The sequence below is a fragment of the Ascaphus truei genome, chromosome 16 (assembly GCF_040206685.1).
Source record: "Ascaphus truei isolate aAscTru1 chromosome 16, aAscTru1.hap1, whole genome shotgun sequence".
In the NCBI taxonomy this organism is placed as follows: Eukaryota; Metazoa; Chordata; class Amphibia; order Anura; family Ascaphidae; genus Ascaphus; species Ascaphus truei.
Window position 1 is genome coordinate 102,501 of NC_134498.1, and position 22,635 is coordinate 125,135.

General features: G+C 41.0%; 1 protein-coding gene across 6 annotated transcripts in view; it reads left to right on the top strand.

Moving 5' to 3' along the window:
- The window catches only part of NSDHL (NAD(P) dependent 3-beta-hydroxysteroid dehydrogenase NSDHL), a 201,260-nt gene that overhangs the window by 76,493 nt on the left and 102,132 nt on the right, over positions 1-22,635 (top strand). For 5 of the 6 annotated variants that reach the window (XM_075572679.1, XM_075572682.1, XM_075572677.1 and 2 more), the window contains one exon: positions 3,433-3,579. The exons of the other annotated variant lie outside the window; for it this stretch is intronic. In XM_075572679.1, the coding sequence (XP_075428794.1) occupies positions 3,433-3,579 (147 nt within the window). The remainder of the gene's footprint in view (positions 1-3,432; positions 3,580-22,635) is intronic. 6 annotated transcript variants of the gene reach the window in all.

Consider the following 22,635-nt stretch of genomic DNA (forward strand, 5'->3'; position numbering starts at 1 on the left):
TATATATATATATATATATACTGTATATATATATATATATATACTGTATATATAGTTGCATGATGAAGCCACTGTACAAATTCATGGGTGAAGGGTGGGTATCGGGCCAGTGTGGCTTAACCCCTTAATTACCTTTGCGGTTATTATCTGATAAGGTGTTTAAGGGGTTAATTGATATCTGAATGTAATTGCAATGTATTGGCTTTGTATTTGCTATGTAATTTGTGGGCAAGACAAGGATGTTGCTGGCGACGGACACTTCGTATTGATGAGGTCAGTAGTACTTTATTTATTTGAATATGCTAGTTAATGTTTTTAATAATGGGCAATTAATCTATTATCCATATCTGGATAATAGTTATTTTGCACATTATTGTACTGTAGGTGTTGGGGGGGGGGGGTGTATGTATTGAATGTATAGGCCAGGTTTATTTTTTTTACATTCAGGGTTTGTTCCGTGGTTCTGCGTGGGACCTCTGGAGACCACCTGTGGATCTCCTCGGGTATCCCACGGGTATCAGGCTGGTGGTTCCACGGGTTACACATGCGGGGATGAAGCGGTGGCCTCACATCTGTGGGGGCACCACCGACCCATAGTCTGCGGGGATGAAGCTGTGTGGTCCCACTTCTGTGGGGGCACCGCGGACCCATAGTGAGCACTTGTGAGTTCCCCAGACCCCCGTGGGAACCACCCGAGGCCCCACAGACACCTGTGGGTCTGACCCGGGGCTCCCAGACATCCGCAGGCCTACCGTGGGGATCCAATTGTGGCCCTCGGTGACCCAAGGAGACCACCTGGGGGCCATGGTGCTGGCGGGACCCACCAGCAGGCCTCCAGAACCTGTTTAAAAAGGGCTGCTGGTACCCTGTAGATCTGTCCAGGTGCCCCGCCTGCCCACGGGGACTCGCGTGGGGCTGCGTTATCAACCCTGTTTGTAAAAGGATAAATCTTGTATTTATGGGGGGGCACAGGGGGTGGGTAATGTATTTAATAAATATAATGATGTTTATTGTTTTTATTGTGGGTACTGGGGGTGGGGGGGGGGGTTTGCCCAACGGTATGTGGGTAGGCCTCCCTTGTGGGTAGTGGGTGAGGGTGGTTTGGTCTGATGGGGTGGGGGGTTAGTGTGGGGGGGTATGTAGGCATCCCGAGTGGTGGGTGAGGGTGGGTTAACCCCTTAATGACTGTAGCTGTTAATAACCGCTATGGTGATTAAGGGGTTAGGGGACATTACTTTGGATGTTTTAATTTTTGTCTCTGTTTTGCAGCAGCGGAGAGGCCATGGGCAGGTGGGTAGTAGGTAGTGGGTGTGGTTAGGCCTCACGGGGTGGGCCATTGGCAGTGAGGCGCTGCATTATATTTACACGGGATCCCCCTCCCCACATTTACATACACTGCACTCACAGAAACACAGGCAGGGAGATTTAACCGACACATTAGGGGGGGGGGGGGGCTTTACACAGATTAGTCTAGGCAGGGAATCTTAACAGACACAATAGGGGGAGGGGGTCTTTACATAGATTACAGTGAAGGCAGGGAAGCTTAACACACACACATTAGGGGGGAGGGGGCTTTACATAGATTAGTCAAGGCAGGGAGGTTTAACACACACATTAAAAATATGTATGTAATGTATTTATTGTTTATGTATTTTAAATACACAGGGGGTGTACTGTATGTTGTTTATTGCAATGTTTATTGGGGGCAAATGTCCCCAATAAACATGCTATTCTGCCTTAACCCTTCATTGCCTTAGTGGCTATCAGCTATGGTAATGAAGCAGCATTTCTGTATTTTTAATAATATTGTGCAGGGGGTCCCCTGAGCATTGATTTCTGGCTCAGGGAACCCCCTGCTCACTGTACAATATTATTAAAAATACAGAAATGCTGCTTCGTTACCATAGCACATAGCCGCAAAGGTAAGGAACGAGTGTTTATTTATATATGTGTTTTATTCATACTGTAGATGTGCAGAGGGTCTCCAGAGCGGAACCGCGTTGGTTTCAGATCCGGGGACCCCCTGCTTCCTGAGATACAGGCCCCTTTTTGGGGTGCCGGTATCCCTCTGCTTGGTTTACAGGCCGCGGTCACGTGATCGGGACCTTTAAATGCAGAGGGATACCGGCACCTCATAAAGGGGGCTGTATCTCGGGAAGCAGGGGGTCCCCGGATCTGAAACCAACGCGGTTCAGCTCCGGAGACCCCCTGCACATGTACACTATGAATAAAAATGTATTTTAAATCATTTTTAATGTGCCGATGTTTGCGCAGAGAGAGCAGCGGATCTCTCTCTGCTGCAAACACATCTCGCCCCCGCCGGCCCATAGTATCATTGATGTGCATATACAGTACTGTATGTGTACAGTACTGTATGTTAGGGGTTATAGGGGTTGTTGTTATACAGTATATATATATATATATATATATATATATATATATATATATATATATATATATATATATATATATATATATATATATATACTGCATTACAATTCATGAATTTATGCCATCTGGCGGACACGCGAAGCATTGCAGCCTATTAAATCCTGAACCATTATCAATTAGCACTTCAACCATGCGTCAGCCGGGCATGACCCGTGGCTGAGCACGCAAAAGGAATGCGGCATGCTCCGGGTGAACAGCGTCCCATTCCAGGAACCAGCCAGGGACAAACCGGTGATTTGTTAGAATAAAGTCTGCCGCAGCAGTAGTAGTAAACACATGAATTTTCTGTGAGGCATACTGTACTGTATACAGTAGACATGCGCATTACATCAAAACAGTATTAAACAATAACTACTGTACAAGTATGGAATACACATACGGTAATACATGTAGAATAAATGCATTCTTTTTATTTTTGGGGTTTATTATACAGTATGTAAAAAAGTATTGTATACTGTATGAAAATAACAGCATACTGTGTCAGGTTTTCTATAGAGCTCACAGTTATTCTATCCTAATCAATAAAAAATGCACTGCCACTAAATTGTTGCCTCCGGTAATTGGATTTTTAAATCGGATTCAGCAATGTGCAAGCATCGTTACAAAAAAGCGATATTATCCATCGAAATCCCTCCATTTGCCGTTCTCCGCCTGACACCTGGCGGATACGCGAAGAATTGCACCCAATTAAATCCGAACCATTATCATTAAACAGATCAAGCGCGGGTGATGGCCGGCATGAATGTGGCATGAACGCGGTCAAGCGTGTGGCATTCTGAAAAAGCCACCGCAAAATAAACGAGAAGTGTTAAAATAAAAGCGGCCACGGCTGTGTTATTTTATAATAAAAGATCTATGAATTATTATAGTTCTGTTCATGCTTTTGGCAGTTAACCATCTGAAAGTTAACAAGTGTGAAAAACAGTGGAAGTTCATTCTGTGTTTCATATTATTATTTCTGTTATTTTCTTCTATCCCCAGGATTTATTGCCGTCATTGCAGGGTGTGAATGTTGTCTTCCACTGTGCATCACCAGCCCCTTCAAGTGACAACAAGGAGCTGTTTTACAAAGTCAATTATACTGGAACAATGACTGTTATTGAAGCTTGCAAAGAAGTTGGTGTTCAGGTAATGGAAGGATTTAGTACTCTGGTGGCAGATCTCATTATCCAGTTGATATGTATGTCTTTATTTTCAGCTACAGCCCCCAGTATCCGATCACTTGCCTTGATAAAAACAAAGGCAATCTCACAGTAAATGCCTCAACATTTCTGTGAGATTCCCAATGGCCCATCAGATTAACACAGCAGGGTATCCCTGCAGTCCAATTCAGTTTGAATGGCAACTGATCAGATACTTGTAGCTGCATCTGTAGCACCATTAATATACATAGCGCTTCACAGTAGTAATACACGTGATAATCATATAAATAACAAATACAAATAACAGATCATGGGAATAAGTGCTACAGACATAAAAGTAACATTTAGGAAAAGGAGTCCCTGATCCAATGAGCTTACAATCTAATTGGTAGGAGGAACATACAGATACAGTAGGAGGGCATACTGGTGTGTCTGCAAGGGGCCAAGCTTTATGTATCAGGTGTATAGCCACGGCGCTACTCATATGCTTCGTTAAGCAGGTGTGTTTTAAGATGGGTCTTAAAGGTGGATAGAGAGGGCGCTGGTTGGGTATTGAGGGGAAAGGCATTCCAGATGTGTGGGGCAGTCACTGATAAAGTTTTAAGGCGGGAGAGGGCTTTAGATACAAAGTGGGTTAGAGAGAAGACATCCTTGAGCGGAACTCAAGAGTCGGGATAGTGCATAGCGAGAAATTAGGGCTGAGATGTAAGAAGGGGCAGAATAGTGTAAAACTTTAAAAGTGAGGAGGAGAATTGAATGTGTGATACGGGATTTGATCGGAAGCCATGAGAGGGATTTCAGCAGGGGAGGTGCTGAGACAGATTTAGGAAAGAGTTGAGTGATTCTGGCAGCAGCGTTTAGAAAAACTTGTAGGGGGGACAGGTGAGAGGCATGATGGCCAGATAGCAGGAGGTAATAGAGACGGAAGAGAATGTGTCAGTGTTAGTAGTCGAGCAACAGAGGAAGGGGCGTATCTTTGTGATGTTGTGGAGGAAAAAGCAAACGGTTTTATATACGTTTTTAAATGTGAGAGGAGTCGAGTGTGACCACTACGCATCGCGCTTGCGCTACTGACTGTATGACTGAACTTTCAACAGTAATGTGGAAGGAGGTAGTGGGGCCAGGTTTGGGAGGAATTATGAGGAGCCCTGTTTTTGCGGAGGGCCATCTAGGATGATATCGCAGAGAGACATTCAGAAACTGGTCTGTACAGCAGGTGTAAGGTCAGGGGTCGAAAAGTAAATTTGTTTCGTCAGCATAGAGGTGATATTGGAACCTAGGAGATGTGATTAGGTCACCTAGAGAGAGTGTGTACAGAGAAGAGGAGTGGTCCCAGGGCAGAGCCCATGGGTACCTCCACAGAGAGGTCGATAGAGGAGTAGCAGGTGTTGGCAGAAGAGACGCTGAAAGTACGATGGGAGAGGTAAGAGGAGATCCAGGATAGAGCTTTGTTACGAATGCCAAGAGTATGGAGAATGTGAAGGAGAATAGGGTGGTCCACAGTATCAAATGCTGCAGAGTTCGAGTAGTATGAGCAGAGTGTAATGACCTTTGTCTTTGGCAGCATGGAGGTCATTAGTTTATTTTAGTGAGGGCTGTTTTAGTGGAGTGGTCAGTGCGGGAGCCTGTTTGTAAATGGAGAAAGCGAGAGAATACAAGACGTTCAAGGAGTTTAGAGGCAGAAGGGAGACTGGTCGATAGAAAGACAGATAGGGTCAAGTTTGCTGTTTCAGTAATGGTATGACTGTTGCATGTTTGAAGGAGGAGGGAAAGGTACCAGAGTAGAGGGAGGAGTTAAAAATATGTGTGAGCATAGGGATAATAGTAGGAGCAAGAGGTTTTAGGAGATTTGAGGGAATGTGGTCAAGAGGGCAAGTGTTAGATGGAGAAGAGGAGAGCAGCTGTGCCACATCCTCTGTGACAGCGGAAAAAAAGTCAAGGAAAGCCGGAGGAGAGTTAGGAAGAGGTGTATGATCGGAGGAGGAAACAGAGGGGATGTCCTGACATATGGATTTCACATTTTCCTTGAAATAGTCAGCAAAGTCATAAAGTGAGATGGTGGAGGAAGAAGAGGCAGCTGAGGGTGGTCTGAGTAGGGAGTCAAAGACAGAGAAGAGTCAGTGTGGGTTAGACTTGTGCGTGTTGATTAGTGAAGAAAAGTAGGTTTGTTTACCCTGAAAGAGGGCAGAGTTAAAACAGGATAGCAGGTAGTGCAGGAAGTCTGCAAGAGTATGAGATTTCCTCCAGATGCTTTCAGAGGAACGAGTGCAGGAACACAGCATGCAGGTGTGGTAATTGAGCAAGGGTCTAGGGTTAGAAGGGCGAGAATGGCAGAGAGAAAGCGGGGCATGTAGACCAAGAGAGGAGGATAGGGCAAAGTTGTAGTTCTTGATCAGGTGGTCAGGGTCTGGAGCAGAGCTTAGGGAGGCGCGTAAAGTGGAAACAAAAGCTGGTAAGTTAGTAGAGTGCAGGTCTCTGCAGAAGCGAGGGGTAGGTGGAGAAGGGGAGAAGCGAAAGAGAGGAGATGAGGTGAGACACCCATAGTAAATACAGATAATACTAGAAAACTTCTAAAGACTAAACCAAGTGGGCGCAGAAAGGAAGGAGCAGATAAGATAATAGTACAGGCTGAAAAAAAACTTCAATGCATGCTTGCTAATGCAAGAAGCCTGACAGATAAAATGGGGGAGCTTGAATTAATAGCTGCAAGGGAGAAGTATGATATCATAGGCTTTACTGAAACATGGTGGGATGAAACTCATGACTGGACAGTTAACTTAGAGGGTTATTCCCTTTTTCGGAAGGATCGAACAAATAGAAGGGGAGGTGGAGTATGTGTATATGTTAAACCGGATCTAAAACACTATGACGGAAACTCTGCATCTCGGAGCGGAAGGAGCTTTTAATGTCTTGGACAAACAACAACATTTCCTTGCGAGTGAGCGGAGTGTCTGTCTCTTCTTCGGAGTCAGGTTCTGGTTCTGCGTCTTCGCCAGCGATAGACGCTTCTTGAACTTTAGTTCCTGTCTTCGTTTTTTTAAAGAAGAGTGCGGCCTCCTGCGGGGTTTTTTTTGGTGTTTTGGTAGGCGGCATATTTATTGTTATTGGTCGTAGGTATATAGTTGAAGCTGATATTGTTTGGGTGATGTAAGTTTCGTTTTGACTTTTTACATTGACATAAACCCCCTCATTCCTGAAGCACCATGATCATTCACATTTTTTTATTGTTAGGATTAGGGATGGGGAGAGCGTGTATTGGAAAACAACTCAGAGCCTTGTTTTTCAGTTGTTCAGTGGTTGCATAGGGTTGTGTGATCCCCGGGCTGGTTGTTTTTTGTGTTTTGGTGTTAATTTATTTATGTGCTTGGGGGGAGATATACCTTTAAATCCAACTTGCGGTGGCCATCTTGGATTTCGCTGACACGCAGGCTGGAACCCAGGGATCCAGGCAGCTCCGATCCGGGCAGCAGCTGATCTCAGCCCCCCTCCACACCGCAGCAGTGCCGGCAGATAGAAGGCAGCACAGGTAGGCAGGGGGGGATAGCGGGGAGGCGCGCTGATCGGATTTACTGTCGGACGGGCGATGTAAGCGCGGCGTGCAGCTACAGCGCCATGGTTGCCATTTTAGTTAGCCTCATGTTGGACAGCATAGAATTTTTATTTTGGGCAGTCTCCAGAGCCCCCGGCGATCGGGCTTGCACGCCGCAGATCACCTCTGCCGCTCACCGCCGGGGCCCGACACCAGGTGCGGCCGTCGCGCAGAGTGGGACAGAGCGGGAGGCCCCCTGCAGGCTGCCTAGGTGGGGGAATCAAAGGCCCGACAGTTGTCACCACTCCCGCGCGGCACTCACCTCTCTCCGCCGGAGCCAGCGGAGGGTTGATGCAGATCAGGCCGCCGGTTAGATCCTCGTTCCGCTCTCCGGATCCCAGATGGTTTGTGGGTCTCAGAGAGACTACCTTGTGGGGTTTGGCGCCGGATCCAGGGAAGTCAGACCTGCTTGGCAGCCATCTTAGCCACACGGCAATTTGAGAAAGGGGGCCCGGGGGACCCGGTATGTGCGTGTATGCTTGGGGTTTGTGTATAATCCACCGCCACTGTGGCATTCAGCACTAAGAAGATACCTTCCCCCAGCTTTTTAAATATTTTGTTGAGGGGTTTCTTGGGCCCTGTTATCTTTATTTTGTCCTCTCTTGGGATGGAGCTGTATACCCACACGTCCTGCTTGCTCTGTGCCTTGGCCACGCCCCCAGAAAGGCAGATTTTAATAAACTGGGGTCTAATCTACAAGTAATACTGTACATTGGGATGATGTTTTTGCAGGGAAAAAATGTAGAAGATAAATGGGCAGTCTTTAAAACATTGTTAGAAAAGCACACTTATCAGTGTATACCCTTTGGTAATAAGTATAAAAGAAATAAGTCAAAACCAATGTGGCTAAATAAACAGGTAGGGGAGGAAATGGACAAGAAGAGGAAGGCATTTAGATTCTTTAAGTCAGAAGGGACAGAGACATCGTATCAGAATTATAAGGAATGTAACAAAAATTGCAAAAGGGATATCAAATTAGCAAAAATGGATAATGAAAATAGGATTGCAATAGAAAGTAAGGTCAACCCTAAAAAAGTCCGTTAAGTACCTTAATAACAAAAAATGAGAAAAGAAAATAAAGGACCCTTTCAGTGTGAGATGGGTAGGCAGATTATTGGAGATAAGGAAAAAGCAGAAGTATTAAACAAATTCTTTGCCTCTGTGTTTAACAGGGAGGAATCAAGTTCAATAGTAGTGCCGCAGGAGGAAGAAACAACCTCCATATTAATGAACAATTGGTTAACTGAGGAAAAAGTTTATAAGCGGCTTGAAAAAATTAAAGCACCTGGCCCCGATAGCATGCATTCAAGAGTTCTCAAGGAGTTAAGATCAGTATAGCCAAACCATTATTTGTAATATTCAAGGACTCCATTTCCACAGGCTCAGTACCACAAGATTGGCGTAAAGCAGATGTGGTGCCTATATTTAAAAAGGGAGCTAGATCACAACCAGGGAATTAAAGACCTGTAAGCCTGACTTCAATATCCAGGAATACCTAATGGAAAACAAAATTATTAGTAATAGTCAAAATGGATTTATGAAGGGTAGATCATGCCAAACTAACCTTATTTGTTTATTTGAGGAGGTAAGTAGGAATTTAGACCAGGATAATGCAGTTGATATGGTCTACTTAGATTTTGCAACGGCTTTTGATACGGTTTCACACAAGAGGTTGGTGTACAAAATAAAGAAAATTGGACTCAGTAATATTATATGCACCTGGATTGAAAACTGGTAAAAGGACAGACAACAGAGGGTTGTCATAAATTGAACTTTTTCAGGTTTGGCTAAAGTCGTGAGTGGAGTACCTCAGGGATCGGTACTGGGATCCCTGCTTTTTAACTTGTTTATTAATGACCTTGAGGTTGGCATTGAGAGCAAAGTCTCCATCTTTGCTGATGATACTAAATTGTGTAAGGTAATAGAATCAGAGCAGGATGTAATTTCTCTTCAGAAGGACTTGGAGAGACTGGAAACGTGGGCAGGTAAATGGCAAATGAGGTTTAATACAGATAAATGTAAGGTTATGCATTTGGGATGCAAGAATAAAAAGGAGAATTACAAATGAAATGGGGATAAATTGGGGGATTCCTTGATGGAGAAGGATTTAGGAGTGCTTGTAGACAGCAGGCTTAGCAATAGTGCCCAAAGTCATGCAGTAGCTGCAAAGGCAAACAAGATCTTATCTTGCATCAAACGGGCAATGGATGGAAAGGGAAGTAAACAGAATTATGCCCCTTTACAAAGCATTAGTAAGACCACACCTTGAATATGGAGTACAATTTTTTTGGGCACCAATCCTAAAAAAATACATTATAGAACTAGAGAGAGTGCAGAGAAGAACCACCAAATTAATAAAAGGGATGGACAATCTAACTTATGAGGAAGAGACTAGCTGTCACGGTAGCCACAGGGTTATAATATACAGTACACCAAATCATCTGGGTTGAATTGAATACGACTGTGATATAATAAAGAGATTTTATTCCTTAAAAGACAGGTGGACAAACAATGTTGGACAAATAACAAATGGAATATATACACTTACTTAGGAAGGGGACAACGAAATAGCCAGGATTCAGGTTAGCAGTTTATCAGGCATCAGGTACAATAACGAAGACACGAAAGACACTGGGCATAGAGCTTACAATCGTTTATATGTGATTTGTGCTCTATCCTGGGCCCAATTACCTTTTGCCAGCTAACGTGGGAAGCAGAAATGTACCTGCCCCCAGGTGGTTGGCACATGCGCACATCATTCTGGCCAGAGACCCATTTTCAGCACCCCACACTAACAAGCTGGCGACTCAAAGTCTGCCTTTTGGGTATCTGGGCCGGGACACTCTGTCCAGAGGTGTGAAGTATGGCATTTAATACAAGTACCCACATCCTGCTCTTCCCCGCCCTAGAATACTTAATCAGGATGGGGGAGCCTTTGATCAGGGTATTCTCTGTAGACACACTGCCACCCCCTGGCCATTAACATACCTCCCGGGCCAGTAACTTTAGCAGGCGTTTCAGTAGGCAGGGATATACATTGTGAAATATATAATCTTTATACCTAAATATAATCCGTTCGGTGGGTCCGAGACGGCTGAAATTTGCCATGTCCTCATGCCTTGACTTTACATGGTGGCCAAATACCAGCTTCGTACGACCCACCGAACCGGAGTTACGACTTTCACCTTTAATTCCCCATGGGGAACAATGGGGTTTTCTCCGCCATTGGAGTCAATGGGAAATCAGTGCATTTCACTCTGCCAACATATTTTCCCTCATGGCAGCCAATGGCGGCAACCGTGACTTAAACATACAAATACCCTCCGTTTGGTTAGTCTGAGGGGGCTGGAAATTGCCATGCCATCATGCCGGAGGCAGGACTACCTGGTGGCCAAATTACAGCCTCCCAGCTATCACCGAACCAGAGATAATACATTTGTGTTTTATACATTTTTTTTAAACATGGCGTCGTTTGTCCGCCATTGATGTCCATGGTCGCGACCCTTTCCCGCGGGCATTGCTTGTCAGACTCGGTTCTGGTCGAGTGAGGGGGTCCCCACGAGCTAGGAGCAGAAAGAATTTCATGGCTAGCTGCCCTAGAACCAAAGATACATATTTTAATATGTTTTGAACTTGACTATGACCGAGTTCCCACGGCAATTTAGCGATAAAGCTCTTTTCATTGAAACAGTAGCGGTACTCGGATACTGAGTTTGGCAGTCAGCCAACACGGTTATAATGTATCACCTCGTTCTTGGAAAGCAGACTCAAGGTATTTCCCATTGAAATGCATTACGCCATTAATTTCAATGGGAAGGTCCGCTCATTCTCTCGGGCGCCATCTGCTGGTCTTCCTAAGTATGGCGTCAAAACCTTGCAATCTCCATTGACTTCTATGGAGCTCCAATGGCAACCTATGGACACTGCCGGCAAATGGTGGGTGGAAAGGCGGGAAGGGGAACAAAGGGCTATAAACATACAAACACAGTTAACCCTTTCCCTCCCGACCTGATCCCAGTGTATGTGCTTAGTATAACCACTGCAAAAGTAAAAACACATGTAACTAGTGAAATACATTACAACCAAAGGGGAATACACTTTGTACTGAGGCAGGGTAATATAAATACATTTAACCATTTTTATAGCTAACCCCTCACCTCCCACACAATGGTAGGGGTGGCCAGCTAGGGGGTAACCCCTTTATTACCGGGATAGCCACCCCCTCTCGTGACACCTCCCCTTCTCAATGGGCGCTTGGCGGCATATTACCCCACCCGGGAAATGGGGCACCCCTGGCACCATTGAAGAACACAAGTCCAGAGGGGTTTTCTTTGAGAGAGAGTTCCTCTTCATTACTATGCTCACTGTCCCTGTTACGCTGAATAGTGAAGTCAAAGTCTTGCAGAGCAGGGCTCCAACGTAACAGTCTCTCCTCCCCTGATACCCTCTGCAACCCACCCAATGAATGGTGGACAGGGGCCCCAGTGAAGGGGCCTCCCTGCAGATAAGGCTGTACTTTGCACACAGCCTGACCTGTCTCTTCACAGGCAGGAGACCAGCTAATAAGCACAGACCGTCGCTTCCTGGTCAAGTCAGTCAGGGTGGAGGTCACAACACTCTCTTGTAGGCGCCCCATCTTCTCTTGCTTTGGGAACATCTGCAAATCCTCCTCCAGACCTACTCCTACATACCCCACCCTATTCTTCCCTAGGGCAGTCCCCACCCCGAGTGGCATCACTACTGTACCACAGAAGCCACTTGGGATGCTTACCACTGCCCTCTCCCCCTGGGTCAAGGGAATCCCCCAGTAACCTTTACTGGGATTCCTAATGCTCAGATGCTTGTCCCCTGCCCCCTCAGCAATGTGGGACATGAAACAAGCACCTGATACCCTCTCTGCCATGGGTGCCAGTAGCCCCCACAGAAGTGGGTAACATCCCCCTCCAGCACTGGGGCTTCAGAACCAACCCAAGGACCCGGAGATGGATCACCTTCCTCTAGGGCCAGCATCTCTCCTCCCTCCTTCACTATGCTTCCCTCCCCTGTGAGCCCTGGGAAATCAGTCATGGGTGTTTTCCCTGGCATGTCAGTACAAAAGGTCCTATGCTTTTCCAGCCCAGCCCTAGCCTCTGCCTTCTGCCTGACACTCCACTGCCCTCCTATCTCCCCCTGCTCCACAGTGCCTACCTGCCTAGCCTCCCCTAGGACCAGCACCTCTCCTTCAGCTACCTCTGGCTGCCTATCTACCCGCAGCCCTCCCTCACTCAGCTTCCCCCTAGACACTTCTACCCTAGCTACAGGAACTCCCGGTGTGGGCATCTCTCCCTGAAGCAGTCTACCCCATTACCGAGGATGAGTTAAGGGGCATCTGTGCAGATGCAACCGCCTTAGCTCCTGGCTGGCAGGTATCTCTGGGGTGGTCTAACTTTGCCACGGCCCCTGATACCTCCAGCCCATAGCAAGGCTGCAACAGGGAAGCTCTGATCCGAGAGACCCCCTGATGCTCTGCCAGGGTAATGGGGAAGCTTCAACAAGAAAGAAAAAAGTGAGAAGCGCAGACAGTGGGGGTTGTGATTAAACTAGAATTCTTTATTAAATAAACTAGTCCTAGGAAAACCCCTCTAGGACAACAATGTGAAATCAATACATAAATAGTAATTTAAAAGTAGTGCTGATGGAATGGATAAGCGGTACCAGTTTATCAGTCTCCAGGGGATTGAAAACGGGAATTACCCGATAGACAGTCTTGGTCCTTAGGATAGTGCACTGCCCGGGCAGGTAATGGTGAAGAGGGGTACCCCAGGGTTGAGACAGTGTTGGAATAGCTCACCCTTTAAATACTGCAGATCCTTGGCGGTCCTGCTGTCCCTCTATTCACGGAAACCGCTCCGGTACACACAGCATGGATGTGCTGTTACTCGCGATACCACGCAGCCCTCCGGGTGTCCGGGTCTGATGTCACTTCCGGCTGTGACGCACAGACCCTTCCCGGTAGTCTCTGGGCTCCGTTCTTCAGCGCTCCACCTCCTGATGGTACAGTGACCACACAGATAGCGCAGCAAGTGGTATTAACCGCTTCCTTCAAACGCACTGTTTAGCCAGCAAACACTCTATTTGCTCCTCCTCCTACGCGTTTCACCAAAAGGCTTCGTCAGGGATAACGTCACACCATGCACCTTCATACTTTATAGCCTGGTTAATTACATTCGTTTGAATACCCAATTAGTGGCTCATTAACTAAAACATAAATTTAGATAAATACCACTCTTGGAACACAATGGTGCAAACATTATATGTGGCTGGTTCATGTCACAAAAAGAAAAAGAAAAACAAAGAAACACACACAAAGTGGTTATACAAAGAAATTAATAACTTTAAAATGCAGATTGGTATAATTAAAATATGGATTTGGTTAAATTGATATTAAAATTGATATTACACAAACAATAATACAATAAAATGAATTGAATACTTTCCTTATTGATTCAAATGCTAACAAGCAATGTTAAATACTATAAAACAATGATAAAAAGTGTTTGTTATTCTTATTAAAAGTTATTTTTTGTTGTTATTATATATAATAGATTTATTGTTGGTTTTATAAATATATTAACTGAATATCTATAACACATCAACAATTCAAAATAAATACCTTATTGGCTAAATAAACAAATGGTTGATACATAAAGCATAATCATATATTCATTAATTGAAGTGCATCATTCTGAGATATTTGTAAATATAGTCTATTTTGCTTAGATCTACCTCTTTGGAGGTGCATTCTTGACCTACAGACTTTATCACATAGAGTGCTAACACATATAAATATAATTAGTCCATACACAGTACAAAAAATATTTTTTTTTTTTTTTTTTTTTTTTTTTATATAAAAAAGTATGTGGTATATAAAATTTATAACAAATAAAATATAATATATAAAAGTGACGTCAACTGTTTTATTTTCCACCTCTATTCTTATTGATAATATATTATTGTTTTGATCTTACTTGTTCATAATGTGGGAATTGGTGACAGACTTCAAACTAATGGAAAGCTAAAAGATCCAATTCTTCGTTCAGACCTACTGGACTCATCGTTTGTAGTTTAAATATCCAGTAAGTCTCCTGTTTCCTGAGTTTTAGAAGTCTGTCACCCCTTAGAGTTGTATGACTAATGTGTTCAATACCCACAATTGATAAACCTGTTACATCTTTATTGTGGGCTATTAGAAAGTGACGAGACACACCATGTCCAAGGAAACCTCTTAAAATGTTTCTTCTATGCTCAGTGAAACGTTCCTTTAGACTTCTCTTCGTGCGGCCTATATAATAAAGGCCGCATGGACAGCTCAACAAATAGACAACGTATGTTGTATTACAGTTGATAAACTGTTTTATTTTGAATTTCTCTCCCGTAACGTTGGATATATAATCAGTACATTTATTTTTAATGTGTTTGCAGGTTAGACAATTCGTACGTCCACATTTATAGCAACCACCTGGGCATGATGGTAACCATGTGGTCTGTTCTGTTCCTGTTATATTCTGTTTAGTTTTGTTTTGTTTTAAAACTGTAGGTGCTAAAACAGTCTTAAGATTTTTTGCTCTTCTAAAAACAATCCCTGGTCTGTTTTTGAATGTTTTGCCTATAACTGGATCATTTAGTATAATACCCCAATGTTTTGTGAGAATCTTCTTGATTTCATTACTAGCCCCATTGAATTTTGTAATGAATAAACAGTCATCTTTATCTTTGTTTTCTGTTTTGGGTATAGAGTCATTTTGATTGGGCAATTCTTTATTGGTGTTATCTTTATTAAAATTATTATTTTCTTGTATCAAACACAATCTGTTTTGCCCCTTCACCTTTAACAATGCTGCATCTAGTTTGTCTTTGCAATAACCCTTTGCTAAAAATTTCTGAAACAATGCTTCTGATTGTTCAATAAAATCTGAATCTTTTGAGCAATTCCTAAAAATTCTTAAAAATTGCCCATAGGGTATGTTGTTGATCCAAGCTTTTGAATGGTTGCTAGTCCGCTCTAAATAACTATTCGCATCTACTTTTTAAAAAAATGTTTTGGTCAGAATTTTGTCCCCTTCACTGAATAAAATTAAATCTAAAAAATTAATAGTGACCGGATGATGCTCATGTGTAAATGTTAAATTCAATTCATTATTGTTCAAATAGTTGTAAAATTCTAAAAGCTCTTCCTGGGTGCCCTTCCATATTATTAAAAGGTCATCTATGAACCGTTTATAAAAATAGATGTTGTTAAAAAAAGGATTGTTCTGCCAGATGTTCTCTATTTCCCATTTGCCCATAAAGAGGTTGGCAAAACTGGGGGCGAATTTTGTCCCCATTGCTGTTCCGATTCTTTGAATATAAAATTTGTCATCAAATAAAAAATAATTATTTTTTAAAATAAAATCAATACTTTTAATTAAGAACGAACGTTGCTCCTTACTCATATAGGGGTCTTTCTGTAAAAAATAGTCTACTGCTTCTATTCCTTTTTCATGGATGATGCTTGTATAAAGTGCAGTGACGTCACAGGTAACCCATATAAGGTCATCAGCCCATTTCATGTTCATCAATAAATCTAAAATATGTTTTGTGTCCCTCGTGTATGATTTAAAATTTTTTACATGTTTCTGGAGGTATGAATCCACAAATTCAGACAAATTTGAAGTGAGAGAGTTTATCCCTGAAATAATCGGGCGACCAGGTGGATTGATCAAACTCTTGTGGATCTTGGGTAGGTGATACATTATTGGAGTACTAGGATTTTCCACATAGAGGAATTTAAACTCTGCTTTGTTTAATACACCTTGCTGTTTCCCATCTTTTAATAAATGCATAAAAAAATTTTGAAAAACAATCAATGGATCTGTTTTGAGACTTGAATATGACTCCCCATCTCCCAAGATTCTACAGGCTTCCAATACATAGTCAGTTCTGTCCTGTATCACTATCCCTCCGCCTTTATCAGCTTGGCGGATAACGATATTTTGATTGTTTTTCAAATCAGCAACTGCTTCAATCTCAATGGGTGTTAGGTTTGGTCTTGTTTTTGGGGGATGCTCACAGAGGTTCTCCAAATCTTTTAAAACAAGGTCAAAAAATACCTCTACATTAGGACCTTTTGATTGTGTTGGATTAAAATTAGATCTAGGTTTGAAATTGGAATGTATTGTTACGTTTTGATCCCCTATTTCATTCATCAAAAACTCTGTTTCTAAGGGCCCCTCATTTTCCTCAAGTAGTGCGACCATTGATGCTAAGCATTCTTTTTCTTTTTCCTGCACAGAGTTATCATATATGGGTACATCCTTAGTACCATTCTTTAGAAAATGTCGCTTCAATGTTAGTTTTCTTGTAAACCTGTGCAGGTCAATGAATAGATCAAATAAGACTGGTCCACTACTTGGGGCAAAAGAGAGGCCCTTCTCTAGAACTCTGTTCTGATCTATAGTCAGTGGAAAGCTGGACAAATTGAAAATACTTCCCTTCTTTGATTCCCTGGCTATTTTACATTGTCTCTTTCTTTGAACCTCCTTGCCCCCTCTGCTACCTCTTTTTCTAGTTTTTTCAAGTCTTTCTGTGTCTGTACTAATTGTTTTTTTCTCTTTTCTAGAAGTAGCATCTCCTTCTCCCGAGCATCTTTTAAATCTGGATCTTTTTTCTGTTTCTGTTTTTGATGCTCTGTGTTCTTTCCGCTCCTTCCTTTCTCTAAAAAAGACCCACTTGGTGTATTCCTAAAGCTTTCTTGGAAGCCTGACCTTGTCTTTGGTCTTGCTCCTAGATTCCCTTCAATGTGTGAGACCTCATTTATTCTAAATGTATCTGATGCTGGTCTCAATGAATCCTGGCCTAAATCTTTAGGCGTTGAGTAACCTCCCCTATTGGGTACTCCTAAGTTTGCATTTGAGGGCCTATAATTGGATTTCTCATTCTCCCTGATTTTAGATTTTTGTGGGACAGCAAACTTCCTCCCTGAATCAGGGGGGTCCTTGTATAGTCCTCCAGTAACGAGATTCGGCCTTTCATACGATGTATGGTATGACCTAGCCCGAGTTTGATACGGATTTTTATTCTTGGGTCTAAATTTCTCATTTTTTTCAATTTTTTTTGCCCAATTCCTTTGTTTATTTGTAGAGTAATCTATATAGTCTCTATCAAATTTTTTATTTTTAGATGATATTAGTTCTTCCTCAAATCTCTCAAGTGTCAGATCTGTACTTTCAGTCAAATCGTTAAATTCTATTGTGTCACTAAACAATTTTAGTTCACTCTGAAGTTGATCTATTTCCTCAGCTAGATTTTCCAAAACCTTTTCCCTATATGTAATGAGTAATCTCATCAGTGCAAAGGTACTAACATCTAAAATTTCATTCCAAGATTTCGTAAAATCTTTGTCTTCAAATGTAGGATCTTTTAAAAGCCTTAGGCCTCTTGGGGCCCTTCCCTCTTGTAAATATTTTTTGAGGAAATATACATCCCACCAATGGCGAGCCTCCAGTTTCAGGAGGTTCTCTAATCTGACAAACTTTTGGTTTTGTTTTTGTTTTTGTGATATTTTCTTTTTTATTTTGCTCCAGTGCCCATATTCAAATACCAACCCATTCGGCGCTTTTATACTTTTTTTGTTTTTTTCTTGTTGAATTCATCACCTCAAGAGCTGCCCTATGGGTTGTCATTTTTGAATATTTGGTTCATTGTTCTAACTAGAACATTATATATTTGTTTTTATAACTGTGATTGTTTAAAGTATTTTTTATATATAAATCTATCTGCCAAAATCCCATTGACCAATGGCGAGCTTCAGAACAGGAAGTGATAGATTAACTAGGAGGAATAAACACCTTATTGGTGAAAAACGCATCAATGCAACAACAATTGTAGAAGAAGATGTGTGTGATCTCTCTTCTGAGTTTGTCAGATTAGAGAACCTCCTGAAACTGGAGGCTCGCCATTGGTGGGATGTATATTTCCTCAAAAAATATTTACAAGAGGGAAGGGCCCCAAGAGGCCTAAGGCTTTTAAAAGATCCTACATTTGAAGACAAAGATTTTACGAAATCTTGGAATGAAATTTTAGATGTTAGTACCTTTGCACTGATGAGATTACTCATTACATATAGGGAAAAGGTTTTGGAAAATCTAGCTGAGGAAATAGATCAACTTCAGAGTGAACTAAAATTGTTTAGTGACACAATAGAATTTAACGATTTGACTGAAAGTACAGATCTGACACTTGAGAGATTTGAGGAAGAACTAATATCATCTAAAAATAAAAAATTTGATAGAGACTATATAGATTACTCTACAAATAAACAAAGGAATTGGGCAAAAAAAATTGAAAAAAATGAGAAATTTAGACCCAAGAATAAAAATCCGTATCAAACTCGGGCTAGGTCATACCATACATCGTATGAAAGGCCGAATCTCGTTACTGGAGGACTATACAAGGACCCCCCTGATTCAGGGAGGAAGTTTGCTGTCCCACAAAAATCTAAAATCAGGGAGAATGAGAAATCCAATTATAGGCCCTCAAATGCAAACTTAGGAGTACCCAATAGGGGACTCAACGCCTAAAGATTTAGGCCAGGATTCATTGAGACCAGCATCAGATACATTTAGAATAAATGAGGTCTCACACATTGAAGGGAATCTAGGAGCAAGACCAAAGACAAGGTCAGGCTTCCAAGAAAGCTTTAGGAATACACCAAGTGGGTCTTTTTTAGAGAAAGGAAGGAGCGGAAAGAACACAGAGCATCAAAAACAGAAACAGAAAAAAGATCCAGATTTAAAAGATGCTCGGGAGAAGGAGATGCTACTTCTAGAAAAGAGAAAAAAACAATTAGTACAGACACAGAAAGACTTGAAAAAACTAGAAAAAGAGGTAGCAGAGGGGGCAAGGAGGTTCAAAGAAAGAGACAATGTAAAATAGCCAGGGAATCAAAGAAGGGAAGTATTTTCAATTTGTCCAGCTTTCCACTGACTATAGATCAGAACAGAGTTCTAGAGAAGGGCCTCTCTTTTGCCCCAAGTAGTGGACCAGTCTTATTTGATCTATTCATTGACCTGCACAGGTTTACAAGAAAGCTAACATTGAAGCGACATTTTCTAAAGAATGGTACTAAGGATGTACCCATATATGATAACTCTGTGCAGGAAAAAGAAAAAGAATGCTTAGCATCAATGGTCGCACTACTTGAGGAAAATGAGGGGCCCTTAGAAACAGAGTTTTTGATGAATGAAATAGGGGATCAAAACGTAACAATACATTCCAATTTCAAACCTAGATCTAATTTTAATCCAACACAATCAAAAGGTCCTAATGTAGAGGTATTTTTTGACCTTGTTTTAAAAGATTTGGAGAACCTCTGTGAGCATCCCCCAAAAACAAGACCAAACCTAACACCCATTGAGATTGAAGCAGTTGCTGATTTGAAAAACAATCAAAATATCGTTATCCGCCAAGCTGATAAAGGCGGAGGGATAGTGATACAGGACAGAACTGACTATGTATTGGAAGCCTGTAGAATCTTGGGAGATGGGGAGTCATATTCAAGTCTCAAAACAGATCCATTGATTGTTTTTCAAAAAAATTTTATGCATTTATTAAAAGATGGGAAACAGCAAGGTGTATTAAACAAAGCAGAGTTTAAATTCCTCTATGTGGAAAATCCTAGTACTCCAATAATGTATCACCTACCCAAGATCCACAAGAGTTTGATCAATCCACCTGGTCGCCCGATTATTTCAGGGATAAACTCTCTCACTTCAAATTTGTCTGAATTTGTGGATTCATACCTCCAGAAACATGTAAAAAAATTTTAAATCATACACGAGGGACACAAAACATATTTTAGATTTATTGATGAACATGAAATGGGCTGATGATCTTATATGGGTTACCTGTGACGTCACTGCACTTTATACAAGCATCATCCATGAAAAAGGAATAGAAGCAGTAGACTATTTTTTACAGAAAGACCCCTATATGAGTAAGGAGCAACGTTCGTTCTTAATTAAAAGTATTGATTTTATTTTAAAAAATAATTATTTTTTATTTGATGACAAATTTTATATTCAAAGAATCGGAACAGCAATGGGGACAAAATTCGCCCCCAGTTTTGCCAACCTCTTTATGGGCAAATGGGAAATAGAGAACATCTGGCAGAACAATCCTTTTTTTAACAACATCTATTTTTATAAACGGTTCATAGATGACCTTTTAATAATATGGAAGGGCACCCAGGAAGAGCTTTTAGAATTTTACAACTATTTGAACAATAATGAATTGAATTTAACATTTACACATGAGCATCATCCGGTCACTATTAATTTTTTAGATTTAATTTTATTCAGTGAAGGGGACAAAATTCTGACCAAAACATTTTTTTAAAAAGTAGATGCGAATAGTTATTTAGAGCGGACTAGCAACCATTCAAAAGCTTGGATCAACAACATACCCTATGGGCAATTTTTAAGAATTTTTAGGAATTGCTCAAAAGATTCAGATTTTATTGAACAATCAGAAGCATTGTTTCAGAAATTTTTAGCAAAGGGTTATTGCAAAGACAAACTAGATGCAGCATTGTTAAAGGTGAAGGGGCAAAACAGATTGTGTTTGATACAAGAAAATAATAATTTTAATAAAGATAACACCAATAAAGAATTGCCCAATCAAAATGACTCTATACCCAAAACAGAAAACAAAGATAAAGATGACTGTTTATTCATTACAAAATTCAATGGGGCTAGTAATGAAATCAAGAAGATTCTCACAAAACATTGGGGTATTATACTAAATGATCCAGTTATAGGCAAAACATTCAAAAACAGACCAGGGATTGTTTTTAGAAGAGCAAAAAATCTTAAGAATGTTTTAGCACCTACAGTTTTAAAACAAAACAAAACTAAACAGAATATAACAGGAACAGAACAGACCACATGGTTACCATCATGCCCAGGTGGTTGCTATAAATGTGGACGTACGAATTGTCTAACCTGCAAACACATTAAAAATAAATGTACTGATTATATATCCAACGTTACGGGAGAGAAATTCAAAATAAAACAGTTTATCAACTGTAATACAACATACGTTGTCTATTTGTTGAGCTGTCCATGCGGCCTTTATTATATAGGCCGCACGAAGAGAAGTCTAAAGGAACGTTTCACTGAGCATAGAAGAAACATTTTAAGAGGTTTCCTTGGACATGGTGTGTCTCGTCACTTTCTAATAGCCCACAATAAAGATGTAACAGGTTTATCAATTGTGGGTATTGAACACATTAGTCATACAACTCTAAGGGGTGACAGACTTCTAAAACTCAGGAAACAGGAGACTTACTGGATATTTAAACTACAAACGATGAGTCCAGTAGGTCTGAACGAAGAATTGGATCTTTTAGCTTTCCATTAGTTTGAAGTCTGTCACCAATTCCCACATTATGAACAAGTAAGATCAAAACAATAATATATTATCAATAAGAATAGAGGTGGAAAATAAAACAGTTGACGTCACTTTTATATATTATATTTTATTTGTTATAAATTTTATATACCACATACTTTTTTATATAAAAAAAAAAAAAAAAAAAAAAAAATATTTTTTGTACTGTGTATGGACTAATTATATTTATATGTGTTAGCACTCTATGTGATAAAGTCTGTAGGTCAAGAATGCACCTCCAAAGAGGTAGATCTAAGCAAAATAGACTATATTTACAAATATCTCAGAATGATGCACTTCAATTAATGAATATATGATTATGCTTTATGTATCAACCATTTGTTTATTTAGCCAATAAGGTATTTATTTTGAATTGTTGATGTGTTATAGATATTCAGTTAATATATTTATAAAACCAACAATAAATCTATTATATATAATAACAACAAAAAATAACTTTTAATAAGAATAACAAACACTTTTTATCATTGTTTTATAGTATTTAACATTGCTTGTTAGCATTTGAATCAATAAGGAAAGTATTCAATTCATTTTATTGTATTATTGTTTGTGTAATATCAATTTTAATATCAATTTAACCAAATCCATATTTTAATTATACCAATCTGCATTTTAAAGTTATTAATTTCTTTGTATAACCACTTTGTGTGTGTTTCTTTGTTTTTCTTTTTCTTTTTGTGACATGAACCAGCCACATATAATGTTTGCACCATTGTGTTCCAAGAGTGGTATTTATCTAAATTTATGTTTTAGTTAATGAGCCACTAATTGGGTATTCAAACGAATGTAATTAACCAGGCTATAAAGTATGAAGGTGCATGGTGTGACGTTATCCCTGACGAAGCCTTTTGGTGAAACGCGTAGGAGGAGGAGCAAATAGAGTGTTTGCTGGCTAAACAGTGCGTTTGAAGGAAGCGGTTAATACCACTTGCTGCGCTATCTGTGTGGTCACTGTACCATCAGGAG